The sequence below is a fragment of the Monodelphis domestica genome, chromosome 5 (genome assembly GCF_027887165.1).
Source record: "Monodelphis domestica isolate mMonDom1 chromosome 5, mMonDom1.pri, whole genome shotgun sequence".
Lineage (NCBI taxonomy): Eukaryota > Metazoa > Chordata > Mammalia > Didelphimorphia > Didelphidae > Monodelphis > Monodelphis domestica.
In genome coordinates, this window is record NC_077231.1 from 84,166,992 (window position 1) to 84,194,008 (window position 27,017).

Below are 27,017 nucleotides of genomic sequence, written 5' to 3' on the forward strand. Positions count from 1 at the left end.
ATATATATATGTATGTGTAGATAGCTGTATATAAACATATATACAGAGATTTATGTATGTATATATACAAATGCATATGCATGCACATACACACACACACGTACCTCCAGAGGATTTCTCTAAATTTTCCAGACAAAGTAGGGAAAAATTTCTAAGTACATGAATAATCTGTTAACAAGCATTTGTTAAGGTCTGTCTATGCACCAGACAGTGTGCTAAGTAGGTACTTGAGGTTTTTAATACAACGCTAGGACTGGAAGCAAGAAGAGCTGAGTTCAAATTCTGTCTCATATGCTCACTAGCTCTGTGACCTTAGCCAAGTTACTTAATCTCTGATTGCTTCAGTTTTCCACCTTTAAAATAAAAATAATAGCACTTGTCTCTGAAGACTGTTGGCAATAATACTGACAAAAGGGATTAGCATAGAGCCTAGAACCTAGTAGATACTACTGAAATCCAGTCATTTTCTCATGATTCTTTGTGATCCCTTTTTGTGGTTTTCTTGGAAGAGATACTGGAGGGGTTTACCATTTCATTCTCCAGTTCATTATACAGTTAAAGAAATTGAGACAAATAGGGTTAAGTGAGTTGCCCAGAGTAATCCAACTACTAATTATTTAAGAGTAGATTTGAACCCAAGTCTTTCTGAGCTTATGTTTTAGAAAGCCCTTCCTTAATCCTCCATCATTTAAGGAGAGCAGTCAGGGAATTCATCTTACATTTCCCAAATGGCTAACCCCAAGGATTTCATGATCTCCAGAAAATTATCAGTCTGTATGATGACACCAATTCTGACACTCACACCTTCTCAGATCATGTCTTACCTTAACTAAAATTCTTCATCATAGACTACCCCTTGGTTTCCTCTCTCCCAAGCTTCCATTATTGTCAAAAAGACCTTACTGGTTTTATTTTTTGTTACTCTACATTATGTTATTTCCCTGTGATGTGAGTAATAATTATTTAATATTTGTTCATTTAAGGGATTTTATTTTGTAGTGATATATGCATGTGATGGAATGTTACTGTGCCACAAGAAATGATTGATGTGATCAACACAAAGAAGCACTACATGATTTCTGTGAACTGATGCAAAGTAATTTAAGGAGAGCTAAGGAAAATCGCATATACAATAACTGCACCATTGTCAACAGTAACAACAATAACCCCAAAATGAATGTAGCAAATTTATAAAAGACACTCTCAGCCCTGAAAAGGAGCTATGAGAAAATATTTGTGGCACATTTAAAAGTGATAATACCAAGAGCTTACATGCCTACCCCTTCAAGGTCTATAAAGTTCATTTTTTCCTCCACCCTTGGAAGGTAGTCAGTGATAACAGTATTGCCCCTCATTTTACAGATGATCTTATTGAGACTTAGAGGTAAAGTGACTTATACAGTGTTACTTGTGAGAGTTAAGACTTGCAGCTACATCTGCTGATTTGAAAGCCTTTTTCTTTCCAAGGTACTAGTTTGAAGCATTTGGAAAATTGGTTAAATAAAATCCAGAGTTTCTCCTGAAATAAAACTAGAATCAGTATACACGAGTTTATATAAACTGATTTCAACTTTTGTTGTTGGTCTTTTACAAACATCGGGATGCTGTTGGGTGCTTTTCTGTCAGTGCTGCGGGATGCTGTTGGGTGCTTTTCTGTCAGTGCTGCCAAAATGGTGAGTAAATCATACTGAAATGATTGATTTTATCCTTTAGTTTGTATGGATATAAAGGACTATCCTAAAGCATTCCATTACCTGTCCTTGAGGAAGGCGTCCTTGCTATTTCTAAGGAGCAAGGCTTCTTCGTGACCGCTGTGTCTGTGAGGTCTCCGAGGCCATTTTCATTTTCAGCAGAAAATGGATCGAGGGAAGCTGATGGCACCATTTCCAGTGTATAGTTTCTCTTCTTTGGATAGGACTCCTGAAAGAGAAGAGAAGAAACTTCATGATCAAAATACTTAGCACTGTTGGACATGCAAAAACCCAAAGAGACAACTAGTTATGTTGCTTCTTCAAAACTGAGAGTAGGATAACTAATAAATAATTTGTAGGAGGAAGACAATGTCATGATTCTCAATATCAGGAAAGAGTTTTAAAGATTATAGATCCGATCATTCTCATTTAACTTACATTTCAAATAGTGATCAAAGCTAGCATCAAACTCAGAAAGTTTGGCATTTTTGGTCCTCTTGGAAACACAATGGACCAATGACCACATGCAAGTGGGTCTTTTCATCTCTCAGTGCCCCAGGCAACTCTCAAGAGAAAATTTCTGAACCATTTATTTTGTCTCACCAACCCCTTTAATAGTCTGATGAAACCTATGAACTACTTCTCAGAATAATACTGTAATTTTAATGCATAAAATACACAGGTCTAGGAAGGTAAATAATTAGAGTGAAATCATTATTTTAAAATGTTGTTTAAATCCAGGCCCTACGTTAAGAGTGTTTGATCTTTAGTGATAAATTAAAGAAAAGGCACCATCCTACACTGGTGGGTTAGTCAGGTCTCAGGCTCTTGATAAAATGCCTGCATTTGACATTTTTCTCTATTATTTTTTATGCTTTAGTTATAAAGTTTTATCTTTATTTTATTTTTAATAACAAATTTATACATGTTTTTCAAAGTCATGACTCATGTTGTCTCCCGTGTGTCTTCCCTCCCCCCACCATATTTGCCATTGTTCACCCCTCATTCGCCTGGATACCTCCTTCTCTCTGGGTTTTCATGACTCTGCTGGTTCTCCTCTTACATATCTGACTCCTTCTCACCTTCTTTTTCTAGATCAACCATATCTTGCTTCCTAAACAGAGGAAATTTTTCAAGATCCTCTCGCAGTCTCTTTACTTTGTACATTCTCTTTATATCTTCATCAGCTCTTATGGGTTTAAGTTTTAAACACACCTAACTCCAGATAACACACACACATCATACATGTATACATATATGTGGGTATGTATCTATTTTTATCTATGCATACACAGATATAGGCAGCCAGATGGAACAGTAGATAGACTGCTATGCCTTTAGTCCTGACTCATTCTCATCTCAGTTGGAATCTTGCCTCAAGCACTTCCTAACTACGTGACCCTGGCTAAGTAATGTAACCCTGTTTGTCTCAGTTTTCTCATCTGTAAAATGAGGAGAAGGAAATGGCAAATAACTCCAGTTTCTTTATCCAGAAAATCCTAAATGAGATCAGGAAGAGTTAAACACACCTGAAACAACTGAAAAACACACATGTAGGCATACATATATGTATGTATCCTGCTGCAGTCTCTCTCCTGGGCTCCATTATCACCTCCCCATTTACCTGGTGACATTCCAAACTGGATGTCCCATGGACAAGTCTAAAACTAAATTAATTATCTTTCTCCCCAAAGTCTCCTCTCTTCCAAACTTTGATCTCCTAATCAAAGGTACACTGTCCTTCAGTCTCCCAAGTTCCCAACCTTGGCATTATCTTCAATTCTCTATTCTGTCACTTTACAAATCCAAACAGTTGCCAAATTTTGCCATTTCATAGTAGTTAGAGCTCAGACAGTGGGGGTAGGTTGTCTGGTCTAAATCCCATCGTTCTAAAGAAGAAGAAATTGAAGTTGAACAAGATAAAAGAAAATGACCCCAAATGACAAATGATAGAAAGTAGCAGAACCAGGTTTCAAAAGTTTAATTCCAAAAAATGAATGTTCTTATTACTCCATCATATATGATATAGCAAAGCCACAATTAAGCAACCTAATTAATTTTATTTTCACATGCTTTACTATCAAGACAAAGATATATCAGAAGAAAACATTACAGCACCGAGTTGTATCTTTCCACATTTTCCCCTTACTTCTCCCAAAAGAAACCTTTCAAGATTTCCTTAAGACTCAGAAAAATTCCTACTGCATCTACTTTACTCTCCATCTCTACATGCCTTTATTTTGGACCTGGCCTATGGCTTCTTTGGTAGAGCTCTATCTCTCTGTGAGGAAACTCTGTAAGAATATCAGCTACTGTTCTACAATTTGCTGTCTTACAGAGTTTCCTGGTTGACTTGCTCAAAATCAGAGATGAATACTTCAGAGACAGGAATAGAATCTATCTTCTCGACTCCGACGCTAGCTCTCCACTAATTAGCACATACTGCATCTAATACTGTATGATGAAAACTCATTTTAAAAATAAAGGTCTTTCTGTCTGCCCTTTGATCCAGCCATAGCACTGCTGGGTTTATATTCCAAAGAGATAATAAGGAAAAAGACTTGGACAAGAATATTCATAGTTGTGCTCCTTGTGGTGGCAAAAATTGGAAAATGAGGGGATGCCCTTCTATTGGGGAAGGCTGAACAAATTGTGGTATCTGTTGTTGTGGAATACTATTGTGCTAAAAGGAATAATAAAGTGGAGGAATTCCATGGAGACTGGAACAACCTCCAGGAAGTGATGCAGAGCGATAGGAGCAGAACCAGGAGAACATTATACACAGAGATGGATACTCTGTGGTATAATCAAATGTAATGGACTTCTCTACTAGCAGCAATGCAATGATCCAGGACAATTCTGAGGGACCTATGAGAAATATGCTATCCACATCCAGAGAAAGAACTGTGGGAGCAGAAACACAGAAGAAAAATAACTGCTTGATGACATGATTCGATGGGGATATGATTGGGGATGTAGATTCTGAACAATCATCCTAGTGCAAACATCAATAATATGAAAATAGGTCTTGATCAATGTCACATGTAAAACCCAGTGGAATTGTACATTGACTATAGGAGAGTGGTGAGAGGAGGGGAGGGGAGGGAAAGAACACGAATCATATAACCATGGAAAATTTTTCTTAATCAAGAAAATTAAACTAAAAAAAAGAATAGTGGTCTTTGAACAATGCCAAGATTATAAATTATCAAATGTTAACTTATTTCCAGTATAATCTACTGAATGAGATAGGATATAATATAAATAAGTTATTTATTTAAAAAATAAAATTTAAATGACAAAATTTAAAAAAAAAACTTTTAAAGGGTCATCTGGATAGAGAGGAGATTGAAATCCATGTCAGATGAAAAATGATTGTATACACATATTTAATCCAATAAAGGTAATATTTGGAATAATCTGATAGTTATTTTGAAATACTTGAATGACTGTCATTAAGAAGAAAAATTCAATGTATTCTGCTTTCCTCCAGGATCTAAGCCATTGGTTGGAGAGATGTTAGATATTAATCAACCCTTAGAACTGGGCCCCAGCTTCACAAAGTAGTGAAATCTCCAATATATAGACACATTCAGACTAAACATGGTAAAGGATCATGGAAGGCTATTGTAGAAAAATTTTTGCAATAGAAGGGGAAGTGTAGCAAATGATCTCCAAGATCCTATCCAACTGGAAGAAATTCTATGATTTTATTTTTTAAGAGTCCAGAACAATCTTCCCTTATTCAGAAAAGCAAATATATGAGAACATCCATTGTAGTGATAAAAATTATTTTAAAATTAAAGTTCCCTTGCTAAATTCTAATCACTGAATATGAGAGCTAGGCATGATTGCAGGTGCCATCTAGTCAAATTTATAAACTGCAGGAATCCCCAATATAATATATTCAACAAGTGACTCACCAATCTCTACTTGAAGACCTCCAAGGAATGAGAAACCATAACCTCTCACTACATCTCATTTGACTTTGGGAGCTAGAAAAGTATTCCTGAGACTAACCCTACATTGATCTCTCTGCAAATTTTAACCAGTGGTCCTGTCTCTATATTCTGGAGCTAAAAAGAATATATCTAATCCTTCTTCCACATAACAGTCCTTTCAAATACTGAAGGACAGTTCTCATGCCCTGCCTTCCCAGTCTTCTATATGTCAAACATAACCCATCTCTTTCAAGAAATCTTTAAATGTCATGGACTCAAGACCCTTTACATCCTTGGTGCCTTCTCTTGGAGAATTAATATCTTATCAATATAATTCTTAAATTGTGGTGCTCCATACTGGTGACAGTATTTCATGTAAGGACTAAGTAGAGCAAAATATAATAGGTCCAGTATCTTCCTTTATCTACAAGCTACTATACACCAGTCATCTCAACTTTTGCATTTGCCACTCTGGTAAAGGCATGGAGAGAGAGAGAGAGGATTTATAAGCCAAGATGCAAGAACCAAGACTGGGGACCTGACTGTCAATCAAGAGGAAGGTTCCATATGGAATAGTCCCAGGAGTGGCAGTTGGGGGTTTCTAACTACACAGAGGAGAAGAAGGAAAAACTTGACTTTGTCTCTGTCTCTCTAGCTCTGGGCAATTGAAGCTGACCAGGACAGAAACTTGGCTTTTGAGTTGGTTGTCTTTGAGAGTTGAGTTGGCCAGGAGAAACTGAGAGACTTTTGAACTTTGTTTTCTCTCTTGAGGAATTGTCTCAGACTGAAGGACCCTGGGGGAAGGAGGGGGGAGGGAAGAAGCCAAAGGCTTCAAGAAGAACTGGGAGGAGAGGGAGGCAGGAATGAGAGGGTTGGAAAAGGGAGGGAGTGAAGGGGGGAGGAGGTTAGAAACGTATACTGATCCATCAGCCATCAATAGGGATCAGTAGGCAAACCCCAGAGCATTCCCCAAAGCAGTTGCCCTGTGTGGCAGCATCCCTCAGCATTTCTCATTCCTACCTCCATTACCCCCAAGCAGTTTCAGGTTCCCTTCTAACAGCTCTTTAGTCACAAGCCAGAGAACAGCAGCCATTGCAAAAGAAACAGTTTCCTCAGTTTACCTTCTCTATTTCACCACTCAACTTCTATGAATCTGGAAGACAGAGTGAGGCTATTGACTTTATGCAATTCTGACTCACTTAAATCCAAATCATGCACAAGTCATCATCTATGGTGTCACTGATCCTATTTGGAAGGACAAGCAAAAACACCCCTTTAGCTGTAACCCAAGATTGCATTAATTTAGACTACTATTTATGACACAAATGACAAAGTGAAAATGCTGTCCACTGAAACCCTCAGATTGTTTCCAGAACTGCTGCCCATCTATTGAACCCAAGTTCAAGATTATATTTGTTCCTACTGAATTTAATTATATTAGATTTGTCTCAATACTCTAGATACTCTATAAAGTAATCATTCCAGGTCTTGAATCTGGAGAGGATTCTTGCTTCAAGAAAGAGATGAGTTCGAGGGTGCTAGTATGATTCCCTGGCATGTATTAAGCCATCATTCTAACAACTAGTGTTTTTTTACAGAAATGCCTTTCTATCTCAGAAAGCCAAAGATTTGAAATGTCTTCTAGTAATGATCAAAAAGGAAAGTCCTTGGAAGGACAACTTCTAGTATTTTAGGAGAAAAAATAACAATTTAATTTCCAGAAGCTCCTAAAAAGCTTTCAGCTAATTAAAAAATATTTACCACATTAGCTCACTTTTCTGAAATGTAATCCCTTAGAAAAGCAAAGCATTTCAGTGCAAGGGGCTAGTATTAATGCTGTTTAATTACCACATAGAGAAATGACAAGTTCATAGCATACAGTGTGTATAAATAGACCTAATAAAGGAGACTTGGGTTCAAGCACTTTTTGTTAATTAGAACATAATGCTTTTCTGACAACATTCTAGTCTCCTTCTTGCTTTCCTTGAGCAAAGAGAGAGGAAAAAAAGATTTGGCTGAGGAAAAACCTAAACAGAGAAGGGAAGATGAAAGCTGGGTAAGTTCTCCCACTGATGAAACATTCAGGTAAGAAATGGGGAGGAGTTCATATGAGGTCAGTTCGGAATTTCATGTCTTTACCCAGTATTTGAACATTTCTAACTCCATTTGGAACCTCTATGAGTACAATCAACATGTCTGAAGTATCTGAAGGGACAGTTTAGGGGAGAAACCACATAGTATAGTACAAAGACTTTTGCCACTAGATTCAGAAAACTTGGGTTCCAGTCCCACCTCTAATGCTCACTGACTATGTAACTTCAAGCAAGTCTCTTAACTCCTTTGGAACTGAATTTTCTCTTCTGTAAGAGGTTGGAGTTGGTTTTTTCCTGTCTTTAAGGTCCCTTCCAACTCTAAATCTATGATGCCGTGATCACTTCACAAGTAGAAACAAATCAAATTGGTGGAGGCAAAATTAGAATCATTTATTAGCTATTTCCTAAAATATGCTTAATAAACAAGTATTTATTAAGTGGCTGCTATTTGTATGCTGATAATCATTTCTGTTATGTAAGTATGGTTGGAGAGGCTTTGAAAGAAAATATAGGTCTTCCTCCTATATTTTGAGTATTTGAACTAAAGAGAATTGAATTATTTTATGGAAAATATTTTAGACCCTATATTCACCAGTATATATTTAGCATGTATTCATTCATTAAATATTTAAAATTCTACAAAAAGCAACCAGGTCCTGCTACCAGGCTCATGGCAATGGGTTGGGTGTTCTCGTGAATAATGAGAGCTATGCATAATCTCTGTCTCAGAGAAATTGTAATCCAGTTAGGGAGAGAATAGCTATATCTACAAATACTACATGAACCATAAGGGAACTGAATAACTGAATGAAATACTGGTATGAAAGAAGAGGATGTATCTAGGTTTGGTGCATATCCAGCTCACCAAAGACAGAGGCACCCATTCTTTATGGGAGGAGAAAGCAGGATGTCTTCTTCCCAAAACAGATGCCTGTCACCTCCCACATGGACATCTTCATATTAAATGTATAAGTATTTGTATAATTCAATACTTGTTGGTACAGCTAATAAGGGCTGTTCACATGCACAGACAAAAACAATGGAAGTCTTTAAGTAAAGGCCAATGACAACTCATTGGAAATGTTACAGAGGAAATGCTTTGGGAGATGTAAATTCAACTAGTTTGCTAATATAGCCCCACACTTGAAATTTTAAAATTCTATGGCTATGAATTTAGGAGATGGAAAGACCATACCATTTCAAATTGGGAAGCCATCTTACCCTGCCTCTTCATGAGTAAAAAACAAATTCTTTAAGGTAACTGACAAGTTGCTAATGCTATAATAAAAGACCACGAAACAAGGGGGAAGCAATTATCTGCATGAGTACCATCTTCCATTTTATGAGAGCTCTGAATTTTGGTAATTGTTTCCTTATAGCAATCCTAAATTTGTCGGATTCTAACTTCCACTCATTGCTCCTACAAGAACTGAGAAGATTCTAGTGCTCCCTCATGAACAAACTATGAGACTTATTTCTACACATTCCACTTCTTAGTGGCAAATGGAGGCAGCTAAGCAGGATGAACTCTTTCTTCTGGAGATCAAGTAGAATGAGTACAAATCCTCTCACATATGATAGTTCTTTAAATACTTGGAGATGTTTATCATGTGTTTGATATTTATCATGTGTTTCTGAAATACTCTCTTATCAAGGGTAAATATTCCCTATTCTTACAATCAATCCTCTTGGGCATGATATTAATATTGTTTGCCATCTTGCTTTCTCTTCTCTGAATGTCTTCCTGCTCGTAGAGGCCCTTCCTAAAAACGGTGGCCAAAACTGATCACAATATTCCAGATGTAGCCTAACCAAGGCAATATGTAGAGAGATTCTCCATGCCTCATTTCTAAAAAATATTTCTCTGCCAATAAAAGAACATCACATAAGATTTATAAACTGCCATCAAACAACTCTAAGAAGGAGGAAGCAGGCTTAATGTGTAGCATTTAAATTGAGAAAAAGAGCAATCCAGACATTCTCACTGTATTTTCTCTTTTTTTAAAAAAGTATTAGTTATTTCATTTTTAAAAAAAAAGATTTGTTTTTATCTTTCTTTAATAAAACTTTGAGTTCCAAATTCTCTTCCTTCCTTTTCCATTGTGAAGGCAAGAAACATATTATCAATTACACATATGGAATTATGTAAAACATAGTTCCTTATTAGCTATATTGAAAAACAAAAGTAAGTGAAAAATATTATACTTCAGGCTATATTAAGCCACCCTCAGTTCTTTCTTTGGATGTGAATAGCATTTTTCATCATAAGTCCTATAGAATTGTCTCGGATCATTTTATTGCTGAGAATAGAAAGTTATTCACAGTAGATGATTGTACAATATGGCAATTATTGGATATAATGTTCTCCTAGTCCTCCTCACTTCACTTTTCATCACTTGCTATATATGTCTTTCTGGTTTTTTTTTTCTGAAATAATCACTTATCATTTCATAACACAATAGTATTCAATCACAATCATATACAACTTGTCTAGCCATTTCCCCAAATGATGGGCATCCCTTGAATTTCCAATTCTTTGCAAAAATAGAGGTCTTATACATATTTTTGTTCATAAAGGCACTTTTCTTTTTTCTTCAATCGCTTTGGGATACAGTCCTAGTAGTAATATTGATGAGTTAAATGGTATGCACAGTTTTATAGCACTTTGGGTATATTTCCATATTGAACTACAGAATGGTTAGATCAGTTCACTACTCCATCAACAGTGCAGTAGTGTTTCATTTTTTCCACATTCCCTCCAACATTTGGCATTATTCTTTTCCATCATGCTAGCTAATCTGATAGATATGAGACAGTAATCCAGAGTTGTTTTAATGTGCATTTCTCTAATCAGTAGTGATTTTGAGAATCTTTCCATGACTATAGTTAGCTTTGATTTCTTCTTCTGAAAACTGACTGTTGATATCTATTGACCACTAATCAATTGGAGAATGATTCATATTCTTGTAAATTTAACTTAATTCCCTACATATTTGAGAAATAAGGCCTTTATCAGAGAAACTTATTGGTTTTATTTACCCAGCTTCTTGGCTTATTTTTTATCTTGAGCAAAATCTTTTTAATTTAATTTAATATAATAAGAAAGTATTCATTTTACATCCCACAATCATGTTTCATCAGAAATTCTTCCATATCCAAAGATCTGCCAGGTAAATACTTCCATGCTCCCCTAATTTGTTTAATATATCATCCTTCCTACCTTAATCATGAACCCTTTGAACTTATGTGGATATAGAGCATGAAATGTTAGTCTATATCTGGTTTTTACTAAACTGCTTTCTAGTTTTTTAGCAGTTTTTGTCGAATACTGAGTTCTTAGATCTAAAAGCTTGAATCCTTGGATTTATCAAACACTAAATTACTATGATCATTTACTACCATGCATTGTATACCTCATTCATTCTACTGATCCATCACTCTCTTTCTTAGCCAGTACCAAACTGTTTTGATGATTACCACTTTGTAATATAGTTTGAGAACTGGTACTGACAGACCACCTTCCTTCACATTTTTCCCATCAGTACTTTTGATATTCATGATCTTTTGTTCTCTGAGATAATTGTGTTATTTTTTTCTTGCTTTATAAAATATTTGTTTGTCATTTGATTAGTATGGGACTGAATAAATGAATTAATTCAGGTAAAATGGTTATTTTTATTATATTTGTTTGGCCTACCTGGGAGCAATTAATATTCTTTCAAAAGATCAGAATTGTCTTTATTTGTGAGAAATGTGTTTTATAATTGTATTCATATGGTTCCTGGGTTTGTCTTTGCAGATAGACTCCCAAGTACTTTATATTATCTGCAGTTATTTTAAATGTTATTTCTATTTCGATTTCTGTCTGCTGGACTTTGCTGGTAATATATAGACATGGTGATGATTTATGTAGGTTTATTTTATATCCAGCAACTTTGCTAAAGTTGTTAATTATTTCAACTAGTTTTTTTAATTGATTCTCTGAGTATACCATCATATTATCTCCAAAAAGTGATAGTTTCGTTTCCTCATTGTCTATTCTAATTTCTTAAATTCCTTTTTCTTATTTTCCTACTATAGCTAGCACTTCTAGTACAATATTGAATACTAATGGTGATAAATTAATTGGGAAAGTAGGAGGAAGGGAGGGTTTAGGAGGAAAGATAATAAGAGTTCTGTTTTGGACATACTTGGAAGTGTCTGTCAAGCAGTTGGAGATATAAGTTTAGGGCAGAATAAGTAGATCTGAGAACTATCAGCATAGAGATGATAATTAAATCCATGTGATCTGATGAAATCACCAAGCAACATTTATAGACAGAAAAGAGGAGAGGATCCAGAATAGAACCTTAGGGGACATTTATGGTTAGATAATATAATAAATGGAAGAGGATTCAGTAAAGATGACTGAAGGAATGGTCAAATGGGAAAATCGAGAAATAGGAGAAAGGGGTATCCTGAAACCCTAAAGGAAGAGAGAAGGATCAAAAGTGTCAAAGGCTGCAGAGAAGTCAAAGAGAATGAGGACTCGGGAAAGGCCACTGGATTTGCCAACTAAGAGATCATTAAGTAACTATGGAAAGAGCAGTTTTGTTGTGATCAGCTTGGAAGCCAGATAGTGATGGATTAAGGAGAGAGAAGATGAAGGGATCTACTTTATATGGTCTTTTCAAGGAATTTTGCTACAAAGAACAAAAGAGATATAAGTTGAAAGTACAGAGGGAAGTGAGAGTTTTTTCAGGTTAGGGGAGACATCAGTATGTTTTTAGACCGTAGGCAATGAGTCAGAAGAGAGGGAAACACTGAAAATAAATGAAAGAATATGCTTGGCAGAAGAGGCATTCTATTGGAGAAGATCAGTAGAATGCAAGTAGGGGGATAGCCTTGATAGGGAATAACGCACTTCATCATTCATGTAAGACAGGAATGGAGGCAAATGGTAATAGGTTCCTTAGTGATAGGAGATGAGGGAGAAGAGGGAGTTTGTAGCAAGTGGTCTCATATTTTCTGTAAAATAAGACATAAGTTTCTTAGCAGAGGGAGTTAGAGAAGGGTGAGCTAGAGGAGGTTTGAGGAAGGGTAGAAGTTTGGAAGAATTGCTGTGTAGAGCAGACTAATGAGAAGGTAAAAGAGTAATAAAGGATTTCCTTGCAGCAATGAGGCTCCAACTGAAGACTAGAGGGCTGACAGTGGGAATGGAAAGGAAGGGTTTGATATAGGAGACATTATGATACCTATCTGGAAAATAGGTAATGATTGTGAAAGGCAGCGAGGTAGCTCAGTGCTCAGAGTCAGGAGGACTTGAAGTCAAATCCAGCCTCCAATACTTACTACCCATGTGACCCTGGATAAGTTATTTAACTTCTGTTTGTCTTAATCCACTGGAGAAGGGAAACTTCTTGAGTATCCTGCAAAGAAAACCCTATGGACACTACTGCTGTTCTTTGGTCCTTGGAATCACAAAGAGTCAGACACAACACATGAACAACAACTGAAAGAGCTGAGTCAAGGACAAACAGAAATTCGAAGTCATCTAGTTCAATCCTCCTTGTTTTACACCAGAGGAAATTGAGTCCCAGTGAGATTAAGTAGTTCACTTAAGGTCATACAGCTAATAATAAGAAGAGTTGGAATGCTTAAGAGATATTCTAAGAGATTTTACAACTTTCTTTTTTAATTTATTACAGTCTGAACCCTTCCTTTGCTGAGAGAAGTTTTCTGTTATTAAAAAACAACAACATGATTTTGACATTACAAAACTTTTATCAACTTAAAGTTAATCGATTTTATTCCTCTTCATAAGGTCATTTGGATAGTTTATTTTTCAATTTTCTGTCTTCTAGTCTACTGTCTTAGACCTATCTTCCATTGCTTTCTCATACCCTCTCTGGTCCTTTCAGTGAAGAATTCAACTAATCCTGTCCCCATCAGGTTTTGTCTACACATTGAGACATATTCAAGTACACTATTTTTGAAGTTTTACTATTCCAGAGGTGGGAATTGGAAGAAAAATGGGAATTATTGCATCATTAGGCCATGACTTAAGGCAAATTATATCACCAAAAAGTGATGATTAAGTTGCATTTAGTTGATCTTGTGATACAGGATTCTTTTCCTCAAGTTTCTGTGTCCTCCCTCTTTTTTCACAATACCTGCCACATTATTAAATGTTTATTGATTGACACAATGATATTATGAAGTCTTTGAATTGGAAAACAGCAAGAAATCTTCTAAGTTAAGCTAATGAATGAAGAAATGCTTCCTACAGTAACTGCAACGGGTTATCTTCCAAACTCTCCTGAATCACGTCCAAAAAGAACTCAGTAAATTACAAAGAAGTCAACCTTCTTTCCTTTAGGCAAACATCTACCCAGTGAACTGGCGACTCACTGCTCCTAGTTCTACTTTTTGGGGCAAGAAGATGAAGTTTAATCTTTCCTTTGCCCTTGAAATGTTGAAGACAGTGATCATGCCTCAGTCTTCTCTTCTTCGGGCTAAATATACCCAATTCCTTCACATTTTTCCCTCATTTTGTACTTATTTTCTTTGCTTCCTGGGCTGCCATAGCCAAAGCAGCTGGTGTGACAGACAGCAAACAATTTATTACTGGGACTGTATTCAAAGCCTTTCAAGTATGACAAATACCTGCCAATGCCTCTGCTCTGCTTGTAAAACCCAGGTTCACTTCCACCCTGTGATAAGGAATAAAAGCTAGACTAAGTGGAAGCCACTACATAAAAGGTGACATATTAGATAATGACTTCCAGAAGTTATAGAATTTGAATGAGAAAAAAATATCTTTATTTTCAATAACCTCTGTTTGCAATTTAATCTTTCTTCTAATTATTAATAACAACAAAAATATTCTGAGAAGGGGTTCAATGTTTTCAACAGGTACCTAAAGGGTCCATGACCTAGGGTAGTTAGGTAGCTCATTAGATAGAGAACCAGATCTGGAAATAGGATGTCCTGAGTTCAAATCCATTCTTAGAGACTCTAGCTATAGGGTCTAGGGCAAGTCACTTAACCCTAGTTGCCTAGCACTGTTCTCCACCTGAGAACTGATTGATTCTAAAATAGAAAGTAAGGGTTTTAAAACAAAATAAAAGGGACTATAATTCAAAAAGAAGTTAAGAACTCCTAGACGAAGTATTTTCAAAGTCTCATCTAAGTCTAAATCCCTTGATCTCTTTCCAATCTCTTTATTAACATTAACAGTTCTACCAGGTTCCCTGTGTGCAAGCTAGTAAACTACTAATTATTTTCAACTCTCCCCTATGAAGAGCATTTACCTTTCTTAGCCTCCATATTCAGTTCACCTTTAAGTCCTGTAAACTATAGCTCTATAATGGTCCTTGGAACCTACTCTCTTTTTGCCCCTCTTTCACCACTAAAATACAGGCTTCAAAATCCCTCATAGCAGCTACAACAAAAACTTCCAGGTTTATTTCTCCATCTCTGGCTATGTAAAATCATTAGAATAGCATTCCTCAAATACTTTAGTATACATCATTCTTCCCCTGCAGAATCCACAGTGGCTTCCTATTACTTTATGCAGCAGAATGAAACTCTTTGGATTAACATTAGGGACCCCAATTTTACCAAGTCTATTCTCTATTTAAGCTCTTTGCTCCAGATAAATGCACTCATTTATTGTTCCTGGCATACAACCTGATTATTTCTTCTTTGCCTCATGTTTTCCCATCTATTTTCTATCAACTAAAATCCCTCGCCTCCCTCAAAAGATAGCACATCCTTGGCATAACAGAACTGAAAACAAAGGGAGGGTCTTATTGATTGGAACTCAGCTAAATAAATTACATGTTATATGGAAAAGAAGACCAATTAATTTAGAATTAGACACATCCTGGCTTCATATTCTGACTCTGATGAATAATCTGGAAAATCTTAGATGAGTAATATTACCTCTTTGGGCTTCTGTTCCCTTGCTTGCAAAATTAAGTTGTGAATTAGATGGCATTTTAGGTCCCCCTCAGGACTGCATTAGCAATTAAAGAATAGTATCTAATCTCTTACTTACTAAAGAGTAGTCTGCCTACCCTTTGGCCCAGCCACAACACTATTGGGTTTGTACCCCAAAGAGATAATAAGGAAAAAAGACATGTACAAGAATATTCACTGTGCTCTTTGTGGTGGCAAAATTTTGGAAAATGAGGGGATGCCCTTCAATTGGAGAATGGCTGAACAAAGTATGGTATATGTTGGTGATGGAATACTATTGTGCGAAAAGGAATAATAAAGTGGAGGGATTCCATGTGAACTGGAACAACCTCCAGGAAGTGATGCAGAGCGAGAGGAACAGAACCAGGAGAACACTATACACAGAGACCAATACACTGTGGTACAATCGAACACAACAGATTTCTCTACTTCTAGCAATGCAGTGATCCAGGACAATTCAGAGGGACTTATGAGAAAGATGCTATCCACATCCAGAGAAAGAACTGTGGGAGCAGAAACACAGGAAAAAAACTGCCTGATTACATGGGCTGATGGAGATATGATTGGGGATGTGGACTCTAAAGATCACCCTAGTGCAAATATCAATAATATGGAAATAGGTCCTGACCAAAGTCACATGTAAAACCCAGTGGATTTGTGCATCGGATATGGGAGAGGGTTGGGGGGAGGGGAGGAAAAGAACATGAATCTTGTAACCATGGGAAAATACCCTAAATTAATCAATTAAATAAAATAAATAAATAAATAAAAAGAAGTAGTCCCCTTCCCTCCAACTGCAAAAAGAAGTAGCCTAAAATTTCTCATTAAGAAAATGTCTGATTGGAAATGGAGGTCAATCAGTCAAGTGACAGGAGTGAAGGGCTGATTACACATAAACAGACCAAGTCTCAAGATGAAAGAAAATCAGCATGATATAGTGGTTAGGGAACTGGACTTGGAGTCAGGAATGCTTGAGTTCAAATCCTGAATTATATAATTAATAACTGTGTGACCCTGACCAAGTCACTTAATATCTCTACACTTCATTTTCCTTATCTACATTATGGAGAAATTAGGCTTGATGGCTTCAAAGTCTTCTTCCAGATATAAACCTGTGATTCTAGAAAAGATTTTCTTTTCAATTTATTGATATATTTTGTTTTTAAATCAACAAATATTTTGCAATATGTACAACAAAAAATGGCCTTACAAAAGACATTCCTGGAAAACCATTTATTAAATATGAACAAAAAGGTGTGTATACACACATATACTCCATATATATTTTATTTAGGTATTAAATTACCAATATTAACCATTATATTGTTTAGAGTTTTGTGGTCTCTCCATGTTATTTATATTGTGGTAACCAGATGTATATTTCTGGTCTGCTTTCTTCACCTAAGAAGCATAGAAGACTAGCTGAAATAAATTCCCAAGACCATGTAGTCAAGTGGTTCTTAAACTGTGGTCAATGAACTTTCATATTTACAGAAAAACATTTGGATAATTATATTACAATAGGATTGGTTTCTTTTGTGATCCTATGCATGCATTCTATGAATAAAAAATATTAATCCAATAAGGGGTCCAAAGTCTATACTGCTAAAGGTGATCATGATTCCCACACAAAACATTTCAATTGATCTACTTCAGTGCCTTCATTTTATACATGAGGGAAACTGAGGTACATGGCAGCTCAATGACTTATCTAAAGCCATATGGGTAGTAAAAGCCAGATTCCTCCATTCTAGATGATCCTTTTACCACTCCAAGTGTAAGTCTTTATACTTGTATTCTTATATTGTGATAATATTCTACTATGCCCATATGCTACTCCCCACCCATTCCCCAGCCACTGGGCACATACTTAGCCCTCAGCTTTTTGTTCTCATAAATAATGTTGCTATGAATATTCTCCTACATTTTTGTCAATATCCTCCTTGAGATATCATGTTATTGATTGGATCTCTTGGTAAAAGGGAATGAACAACTAAGTAGCTTGTTTTACATCCTTCCTAACACTTTTTCAGACTGTCTGGACTAATAATTTACAGTTATATTATCTGTAAATGCTGGTACTCTAATAGCTCAGTCAATAATGAGTTTTTACCTTATTTGTCTATATTTCCTAACATTATTTGCATTTCTCTTTTTTTAATCCTTACTTTCCATCTTAGAATCAATACTCTGTCTTGCTTCTAAAGCAGAAGAGTGGCAAAGGCTAGAGCAGTTGTTCTCAACCTTTCTAATGCCATGACCCCGTAATACAGTTCTTCATGTTGCAGTGACCCCAAAACAAAAAATTATTTTGGTGGCTACTTCAAAACCGTCATTTTGCTACAGTTATGATTCGTAATGTAAATATCTGATATGCATTATGTATTCTCATTGCTACAAATTGAGAGGTTGAGAACCACTGGGCTAGGCAATGGGAGTTGTGACTTACCCTGAGTTACATAGCCAGGAGTTTATGAGGCCAGATTTGGACTCAGGAACTCTAGCCTCTAGGCCTGCCTCTCAATCCACTGAGCCAGTTAGCTTCATTCCTTGCATTTCTCTTAATTTTAGAACAGTAGTATGTCATAATGGGTAGAGAACCAACCTCCAACAAAAGAAAATATGGATTCATATCCTCCCTGAATTTACCATCTTGGCAAACCATTCTGCCTCAGTTTCCCCATCTGTAAAATAATAGGATTGGACTCTATGTTGTTTAAGGTCCTTTCCTTCATTATATTCATTATTCTTCATGTAGTCTAAGTGGCAATGAGTGCTGGATTCCTGGGTTTAAATCCACTTCTGACAATTATTCATTATGTCTGTGGCCACATCAATTTATTTCCATGAGCCTCAATTTCCTCATTGATGTAGAAGATGAAATGATATTTGTGTTCCCTATACATTATTTTTGTTTAGAACTTGTGTTGGATTTCTAAAAGACTCCATCAGTCCTACTAATGCAGCATAATCAGTCACAGCCTTTCAATCCAAGTTCTAGTCATGGTCTCCCTCTAGCACATCTCATATAGGGTTGGATAATGGAGTAACCAGAGAAAGTGAGATTTGTAACCATATTTCACAAATTTTTGCCATCTGTGGATGAAGTGACAGACTTAGTAGATAGAAGGCTGGCCAGGGGGTCAAAAAACCCAAATTCAAACTGATCTCTTGACACACACTAGCTATGTTTTTCAGGGCAAACCATTAAAAGAAATAATAACAGAAATCATATGTAAACTATATATCCTTGTGGGTCACACATTGACTAAGAAAGCCACATATTAATATTATCTATATTCTTTCATATCTTTATTTATTTTGCTGTATTCCCAATTACATTTTAATCAGTTCAGAAGGAGAAAGTGTTTTCTTTGAATGTCTCTGCTCTAGGCAGATATCTAAGATTGTAAGTTACAAAGAAGCTGCCAACCTGAATTGGTAGAAGGTTTTTCCACACCTGAGAGTTCCCTACGCCAATGCTATCATAGATACAGCCACATATCTAATTTGTAATAATTTATAATGTTTTACAAGTGACTCCAATAATAGTTAGGATCTGTATGATATTTTAAAGTTTGCAAAGTACATTAAAAATACTATTTGATTCTCATGACAACCTTGGAGCTAATTTCTATTATAACCCTAATTTTACATTTAAGGAAGATTACCTGAGCTGACGTGTTCTGGATCATATAGCTTGGAAGTGCCTGGGGCAGGACTGGAACTCATCTCTTCTTGACTAACTCTAGCAACCAATCCACTACAACTGTTTGTTCTTATCTTGCGCCCATGTGTCTACTGAAAACTGATTCTTAACGTTACAGACTTATTTCATTTTGCTAGAGATGTTGAGTGATACATTTTTATTAGATGTATTTAATGTAATGATTTTTAAAAATTAGATTCCTTCTGACCTTAGCTGCTGGGAAATGCTTTGTGAAAAGCTATTTAAATTTTACATAATCAAGATTTTCTCTCTGCTTTCTCCACAGGGATGTTATAATCATTTCTCAGAACCACAGATCTGACCATGTCAGTTCCCTGGTCAATAAGCTGTGATGACTCCCTGTAAAGCACGAGTCTAAAATGACTCCTTTGGGTGGTGTTTAAAGTCCTTGAAGACCTGGCACCAGTCTGCTTTTTCAGGCTTCTTTCCTATGACTCTCCTTCCCAAAAGCTACATTCTAATTAAACTAATTTACTTGCTATTCTCCATGAACAATTTTCCATCTCTAACCTCCATGCCTTTGTATGGGGCTGTTTTTGTCATGCATCTAAAATGATCTTTCTCTTGGACTTGACCTCTTACAATGCCTAGTTTCTTCTAAGGTCCAAAGACCACCTCCTACATGAAGTTCTACCTGATTCTCTCAGGAGTCAGGACTCCTCCAACACTATATTATAGTTAATTTATGTTATCTCATATCTTTGTATAAGTTGTGTCCCTGCCAGTACCGTGTAGGTTCCTTGGGAGATGGGGCTCTCCTTTGTTATCTTTGCTTCCACAGAACCTAGCATGCTGCCTAGCTTAATACTTTTCACAATGAATTGAAATTAAATGATCTATTTCATCTTTCATGATTTCTTCTATTCTATATCTGATGATTAATATTTCACCTAACCACAGTTCTAAAACCCATCATCTTTCTTTCTCCTTTAATTCTTTTATGAGGAGAATATGATGCTCACCCAAAATTATTGGTTCAGATGGCTGTTTAGTTTTCCAAGTATTCTTCCTGAATGAAGAGATTCATGCAGTAATTTGTTTTGATTGACTAGTATGTTTTAAATCTTGAACATCTATTATATTCCATACTTTTATTCCTATTAGCAAAATAGTGTAATAGTGTCATTATATGTATGTATATATATATACTATTATCATATATATATATATATATATTTGACATATACACATATATATGTCATTTGAAAATTTTTTAATCTAACACTAAGAGGTTAGTGGTTTGAGAGCCAGACCTAGAAATTGGAGGTTCTGGGTTCAAGTCTGACCATGGACATTTCTTAGCTGTGTGACCCTGGGCAAGTCACTCAACTCCCAGTGCCTAGCCCTTTCCATTCTCTGCCATGGGACTAATACATAGTATTGTTTCTAAAATGGAAGATTAAAAAAAATAAAATAAAATGGAAGGTAAGGGTTTAAAAACATATATAACACTAATTACCAAAAATGTTTTGTATAAAGTTTTCACCTCTACTATGATGACCCAATCCAACAATGAACAGTGTCAAGTTTGGAATCAAGAAGATCTGAGTTTGAATTTCGACTCAGATATTTACTAATTGTGTGAGCCTGGGCAAGTCACTTAACTTTCTCTCAGTTTCTCCAACTACAAATGGACATAATAATATCACCATACTGTAAGAGAAAATGAGTTAACATAGACAAAATGCTTTGCAAACTCTAAAACACAATACAAATGCAACCTGTTATTATGCTGACTTTAAATTCAGTCGTGTGTGTTTTAGTAAATTAATTCTCAGATAGGTAATACAGTTTGTTATCCTAAATGAAATTTCCCTTAACTCTACTTCCTATGTTATATATTCATCAACTATAGATAACCTGATGATTTGATAGATTAATTTTTAACCTGATGTGTTACTGAATCTACAGTCATGATTCTTTTCCCATTAATTGCTAGGGTTCTCTAAGTAAAGCATTATATCTAAAATCAGAGAACTTTGCTTCTTCTTTGCCTTTGTAGAATTCTCTAAATTTCTTTTTCCCCCTTAATGTGAAGAGGTTTTTATTTTTTTTAACACTGTGGTAGTTAATTTATGTTATCTCTTAATCTTTAATTTTAATTAGTTAATAAGTTAATCTTTTAAAAAAGCATTTTTAACACTGTGGTAAATTATAGGAAAGACAACAGGCATCCTTTTTTTTATTCTTGAAATTATTATGAAAGGTTCAAGGTTGTGTGTGTGTGTGTGTGTGTGTGTGTAGATTATTTTAAAGGATTAGAATGGATGAGGCCAAAATTTCAATATTTTAAGGAAATCTCAGGTAATACAAATTACCGCTGTCAATGCAGGTTGGCATTTCTCTGCAATAAAGGGTATTACAGAGTTTCCTAGAGCATGAAGTTGTGGCTTGACTAGAGACATAAAGTCAATATATGTCAGAGGCTGAACCTGAATGGAGGATCACGATGAGAAAGTATAGACAAGTGTGAGAATGCATTGGCTGGAACCCCCACATCAAAGAAATCACAAGTCGAAAGATTTAGCCTGTTGTTATTCCTCATTCAGAACTTTTTCGAACTTGATTCTTTCATCCAATATGCTCATTTTCTGTTAAGTACACATTTGGCAAGCCTACCATCTACATTCCCTGAAATCATTAATAAAAAGTGTTGCACACATCAGGGCCAACTACAGAGGCTTATGAAATGCCAGTATAAATTTATAAAATTATATAAAATGTATATATTTTGTATAAAACACATTTGAATGTTTTTTTTAATTTCGTAGTGTGATTATAATCATTTGTGTATATTAATAAAGCAATTCTTAATGCACTAAATTACAAAAAAGGCAGGGAGGCAAAGGGAGGAAAATGAGACAACCAATCCAAATATAGCTTCCTAAAATCATTGACTTAGAGCCTGAAGAGTCAATAGAGACCAACTTCTTCATTTGACAGATTAAGAAAGTGAAGTACAACAGCATTAAGTGACTTGTCCAGGGCCACACAGCTTGCAAACATCTGAGGCTCAAATGAATTCAGGTCTTCATTCTATCTAATGTACTATTTAGCTGTCTTTTTTCATGATCAGTTCATCGTGGCTTGGAGTAATGGTTACTTCCTTTTCAGGATGATTACCTACAATCCTTTTAATAATACATTTTAAACTTTTGTCAGAAATCATGTTGTTGTTATTTGATAATTTCTATCATGCCTGAATCTTCATGACCCCATTTGAGGTTTTCCTGGCAAGGATATTAGGATGGTTTGCCATTTCCTTCTCCAAGGCATTTTACAAATGAGGAAACTGAGGCAAACATGTTTAAGTGACTTGCTCAGGGTCATATAGTATCTGAGGCTAGATTTGAACTCAAGGAGATGAATCTTCCTGATTCCATGCTGTATGATCTATCCAATGCACCACCAAAAAAAAATCATTTATAGTTGATTAAGTAATATATAAATACATAAATAAGCAAATAAATGGATAGCTAGCTAGCTTGCAGATATTTGTTAAGCATCAAATTCTATGCTAAGCACTGGGAATACAAATATGAAAAACAATGCCAATGCCTGCCCTCAAAGAATTTTCAAAAATGGGGGAGGGGAGGAATGACACAGAAAAAGAAGCTGAGAAGTAAGAGTTGAGGGTGTGGGGGGTATTCAGCATGGAGGCATTAGGAATCAGTCCATAGGAATATAGTAAAGTAAGAAATGAAGAAGTGCCTAGCTTGAGCATCATCATTAAATGCTGATTCTGAAGGAGCCCCAGGGGCAAAGGATACAGACTAGGGCTAACGTGACTTTACAAAATGAAGACATTCCTAGGACATGATGGAGAAATCTAGAGGAGTGAAGCCAAGTGGAAAATGAAAGCTACTATCCAGAGGCTGCTGCTGAAAACTGGCCACAAACTATTTTTCCTTGACTCAGATTGTTTGTAGTTCCAAGGCTTCCCTTCCCCTCATCTTTCCTCCTTCTCAGTCTGGTTTCCAATAAAGCGTGCCTGCTACTGGCGAAGAGACAGCACCCTTTATGAGTCACCCATGGTCTAACTCTCAAAGCCTTCTTTAAATATTTGAGCTGATATACTCATTGAGGTCTCCTTTGTAGAAAACATGACACGATTAGCTGTCTGGGTAGCAAGAAGTCATCTTACATGAACTGAATCCCCTCGCTTATTTCATCAGAGCTGTCACTTCACTTATACTGTCAGAAGAATTGTGCTATGGCTTCTTTTTGATGTCTGTATAAAAACTATTTATGGTTTTACCAATCAATAAAGCCATTTGATATTCACTGAGCACTCGGTACAAGTCCCAAGCCAGGTGCTGGAATGGATGTGAAGGGAATAAGCACTTATAGCATGCCTAGGTGCCAGGTATCATGCTAAGCACATTACAAATATTATCTTAATCTATAGTCACAATAAAACTGTGAGGTAGGCACTATTATTATCTCCATTTTATAGTTGAGCAAACTGAGGTTAAGTGGTTTACCCAGGGTCACACAGTAAGAACCTGTGGTTCTATCTGAAGTCAGATCTGTCTCTTGTGCCATCAGACATCTTTTACGACCCTTCACGGGGGCACACACAAGTAAGCACATGGTTTCTGCCATCAACGATAAGGTATGAATTCCATAAACTAAGAGCTGAAAAGAATCTCAGGCAAACAGCCCTTGTCTGTGAGCATTGATGGGAAGACAAAAGTAACAGTCCCAGGATCACAGGCTTGATACTGAGGGTCCGAATGTCTTCAAGACCACCTCCCTCATTTCACAGAGAAGGAAACTGAGATCCAGAGTCCTTTTCTTAGGGTCATACACAGTTATTAGGTATCTGAGGTGTTATCTCTGCCCTTAAAGAGCTGATAACCCACTGGAGAACACATGGCATATATATATAATATATATATATATATACATATATATATATATATCAGTAGGAAAATAAGATTGGCTTTGGGACTATGATTCTCATGAATATAGGGAATTCCTAGAGTCACTTAAGTAGCATAGTAGGTCAATTTTGTAGAAATAGGTTACAAAAAAAATTAGTACAAAGTCATTTGGGGGAGAGAAGATACAAGTAGCTGAGGGGATAATTAACTTGAACCCAAGAAACCCTTTAAAGTATACTTGATGAATAGTTACCCAGACTTTTTTGAAGACCTCAAATAAGGGGAACCCACTCCCTCTTGAGGGTGTCCCTTCTACTTTTGAATTGCTCTAATTATTAGGAAGGCAGCTAGGTGATGACACTTGGCTTGGAATCAGGAAGACCCATCTTCCTGAGTTCAAATATGGCCTCCAACACTTTCTAACTGTGTCATCCTGGACAAGTCACTTAACTCTATCTCAGTTTCCTCATCTTAAAATGAGTTGGAGAAGAAAATGGCAAACCACTTCAGTATCTTTGCCAAGAACACCCCAAATGGAGTAAAAAAGTCAGACATAATTTTAAAAATAACTAAACAACAATTGATAGGTTCTTTTTTAAAATATGATTGTTTTAAATCAGAGATTCTTAGCCTCTTCTATATCATAGACCTCCTTTGAAGCCCCTTTTCAGAATAATGTTTTGAAATGCATATGAAACATACAGAGGATTACAAACAAAAACAATATGAGTGCGAAGGCTAGAGTCAGGAAGACCTAGGTTAAAATCTGACCTCAGAATCCTTCCTGGCAATGTGACCCTGGGCAGTCACTTAACCACAATTGCCTAGCCCGTGCAGCTTCCCCATGAGGGGAAGAAGGATTGAAGAGTTGAGGGGAAGAAGTAGAGATGAAGAGAGGCAAAGGAGAGACAGACAGACAGACAGAGCCACTCAAGTGGTAGTGGAAGATGATAGGGGAAGACAATCCATTACCCAGTGAGGGTAAGGCCAGAGTCAACCATAAGGACAAAGGAAGGGTGAGCAAAAACTAACTTATTAGGCAAGTCAATGGAAAGATTTGCACATGAGTAAAGTTGTCCTAGCCTAAGTCCCACTCAGTGAGCAGATACAAGCTTTATCCTTTTCAGCAAGGGGATCTTTTTGGAAGAGCCCAGATGTGGGCTCCTCCTATCCCATGGCATGTCACTGTGAAACCATCTTCTAATAGAACAGACCAGGTACAATCCATTAGGCAGCTAGGTTTTATCTAGCATTTACTACAAGTCAGGCAGTGGACCAAGCCCTGAGGATACAAAAAAAGGCAGAACCCTGTCCACATTCTCAATGCGCTCAAAAATCAAAGGTGCTTGGGAAAGAGGATCTTACTTTGGAATTTAGCAATTTAATCCTATTGTACATGTGAGGCAAGTTCCCTGGGACAAATCACTTAACACCAGAGGTCCTCAGTTTCTTCATTTGTAAAATGGAGAGCAGATTATTTGATGACAATGTTCTCATTCAACTCCAAAATTTATTATTTTAGATCAGGAATTCTTAACTCAAGGTCTGTGAACGTTTTTTGAAATTTTGATAACTATTTCAATAGTACTGGTATCCTTTACAATTCTCTGCATTTTAATTTAGAGCATTTAAAGATCTGACTCTGAGAAAGAATCCATAGGCCTAAGAAGACTACCAAAAAGGACCATGACAAAAATAAGGTGAAAGCTCCTACTTTAAGTGAATGTCCTATTTCATGGTCATGCTTCTGGAGGACCTGTCCAGGTGCTGAAGAGAATGGCCCACCTTCTGATTTATCATTGACTGGGCTTCTATAGAAATCCCTAACAAAGGAGCCCCCCCCAAATCTACTGGCCTTTTTTAATGCACAAAACAAAAAAAATAATTGCATACATTACAAATGAAAGTACATCTGCAAAGCCTGGTTTTTGGCTGTGAATCAAAAGTGTGAACTAGGGAAGGTGGGAATTGGAGCTGGGTCTCCCCTGCCCCCGCCTCCCCAGCGTGGGAGGTTCCATGTGGCTCTCTGACTAATCCTGATGGGGATCCACCATAAAACGTGATGATAAAGGAAAGCCTTCTACTGTGTGTTTTGGATGGGTCATAGGAAATCCACATTCCCCACAGGTTCTTTATTAGGTCAGTTATGTACAGAATCAATTAATCAACGATCACTTAAGAATCAGCTAAGTGCCTGATCCTGGATTGGGGGCTGAAGATACAAAGACCAAAAGGGAACAGACCCTAATTTTAATCCCTGCAGATACTTTGTCCATATTTCATTTCTAGAAATAAACCTGTGAGGCAGCCAGCCAGCAGAGCAAAAGCTGCAAGGTGTCCTTAGGGAGGGGTAGGAAGGAGTTTGTACCAAAATTGTCAAACTACCACCATCACCATCAGGACAGCCACTTCCCCTGAGACTGGGGCAGAGACACCCCAGGATCCTGAACTAAAGAGTGCTAGGAATTGGAGTGCCTTCCAAAACACCAGACCTGCTTCCAGCCTAAGCTCCAAAGTCACTGAGGGAAAACATCACTGGAGAAAGAGCCTGCCGCCTTCCTTAAACACCAACAAAAATGACTGACCAACTACTGCCAAAGAGAAAATAAGCCTAAAGTCCAGGGAGTGGAAACACTACCTAGACCTTTCCAAGCCTAGCCTTGACTCCATCACCCTAGCAACCTTTCCCATTGACCAGGCAAGTGCATCTCCAG

General features: G+C 36.6%; 1 protein-coding gene across 4 annotated transcripts in view; it reads right to left on the reverse strand.

Moving 5' to 3' along the window:
• The window catches only part of ANKS1B (ankyrin repeat and sterile alpha motif domain containing 1B), a 1,427,494-nt gene that overhangs the window by 976,526 nt on the left and 423,951 nt on the right, over nt 1–27,017 (reverse strand). For all 4 annotated transcript variants that reach the window (XM_056798687.1, XM_056798685.1, XM_056798684.1 and 1 more), the window contains one exon: nt 1,755–1,920. In XM_056798687.1, the coding sequence (XP_056654665.1) occupies nt 1,755–1,920 (166 nt within the window). The remainder of the gene's footprint in view (nt 1–1,754; nt 1,921–27,017) is intronic.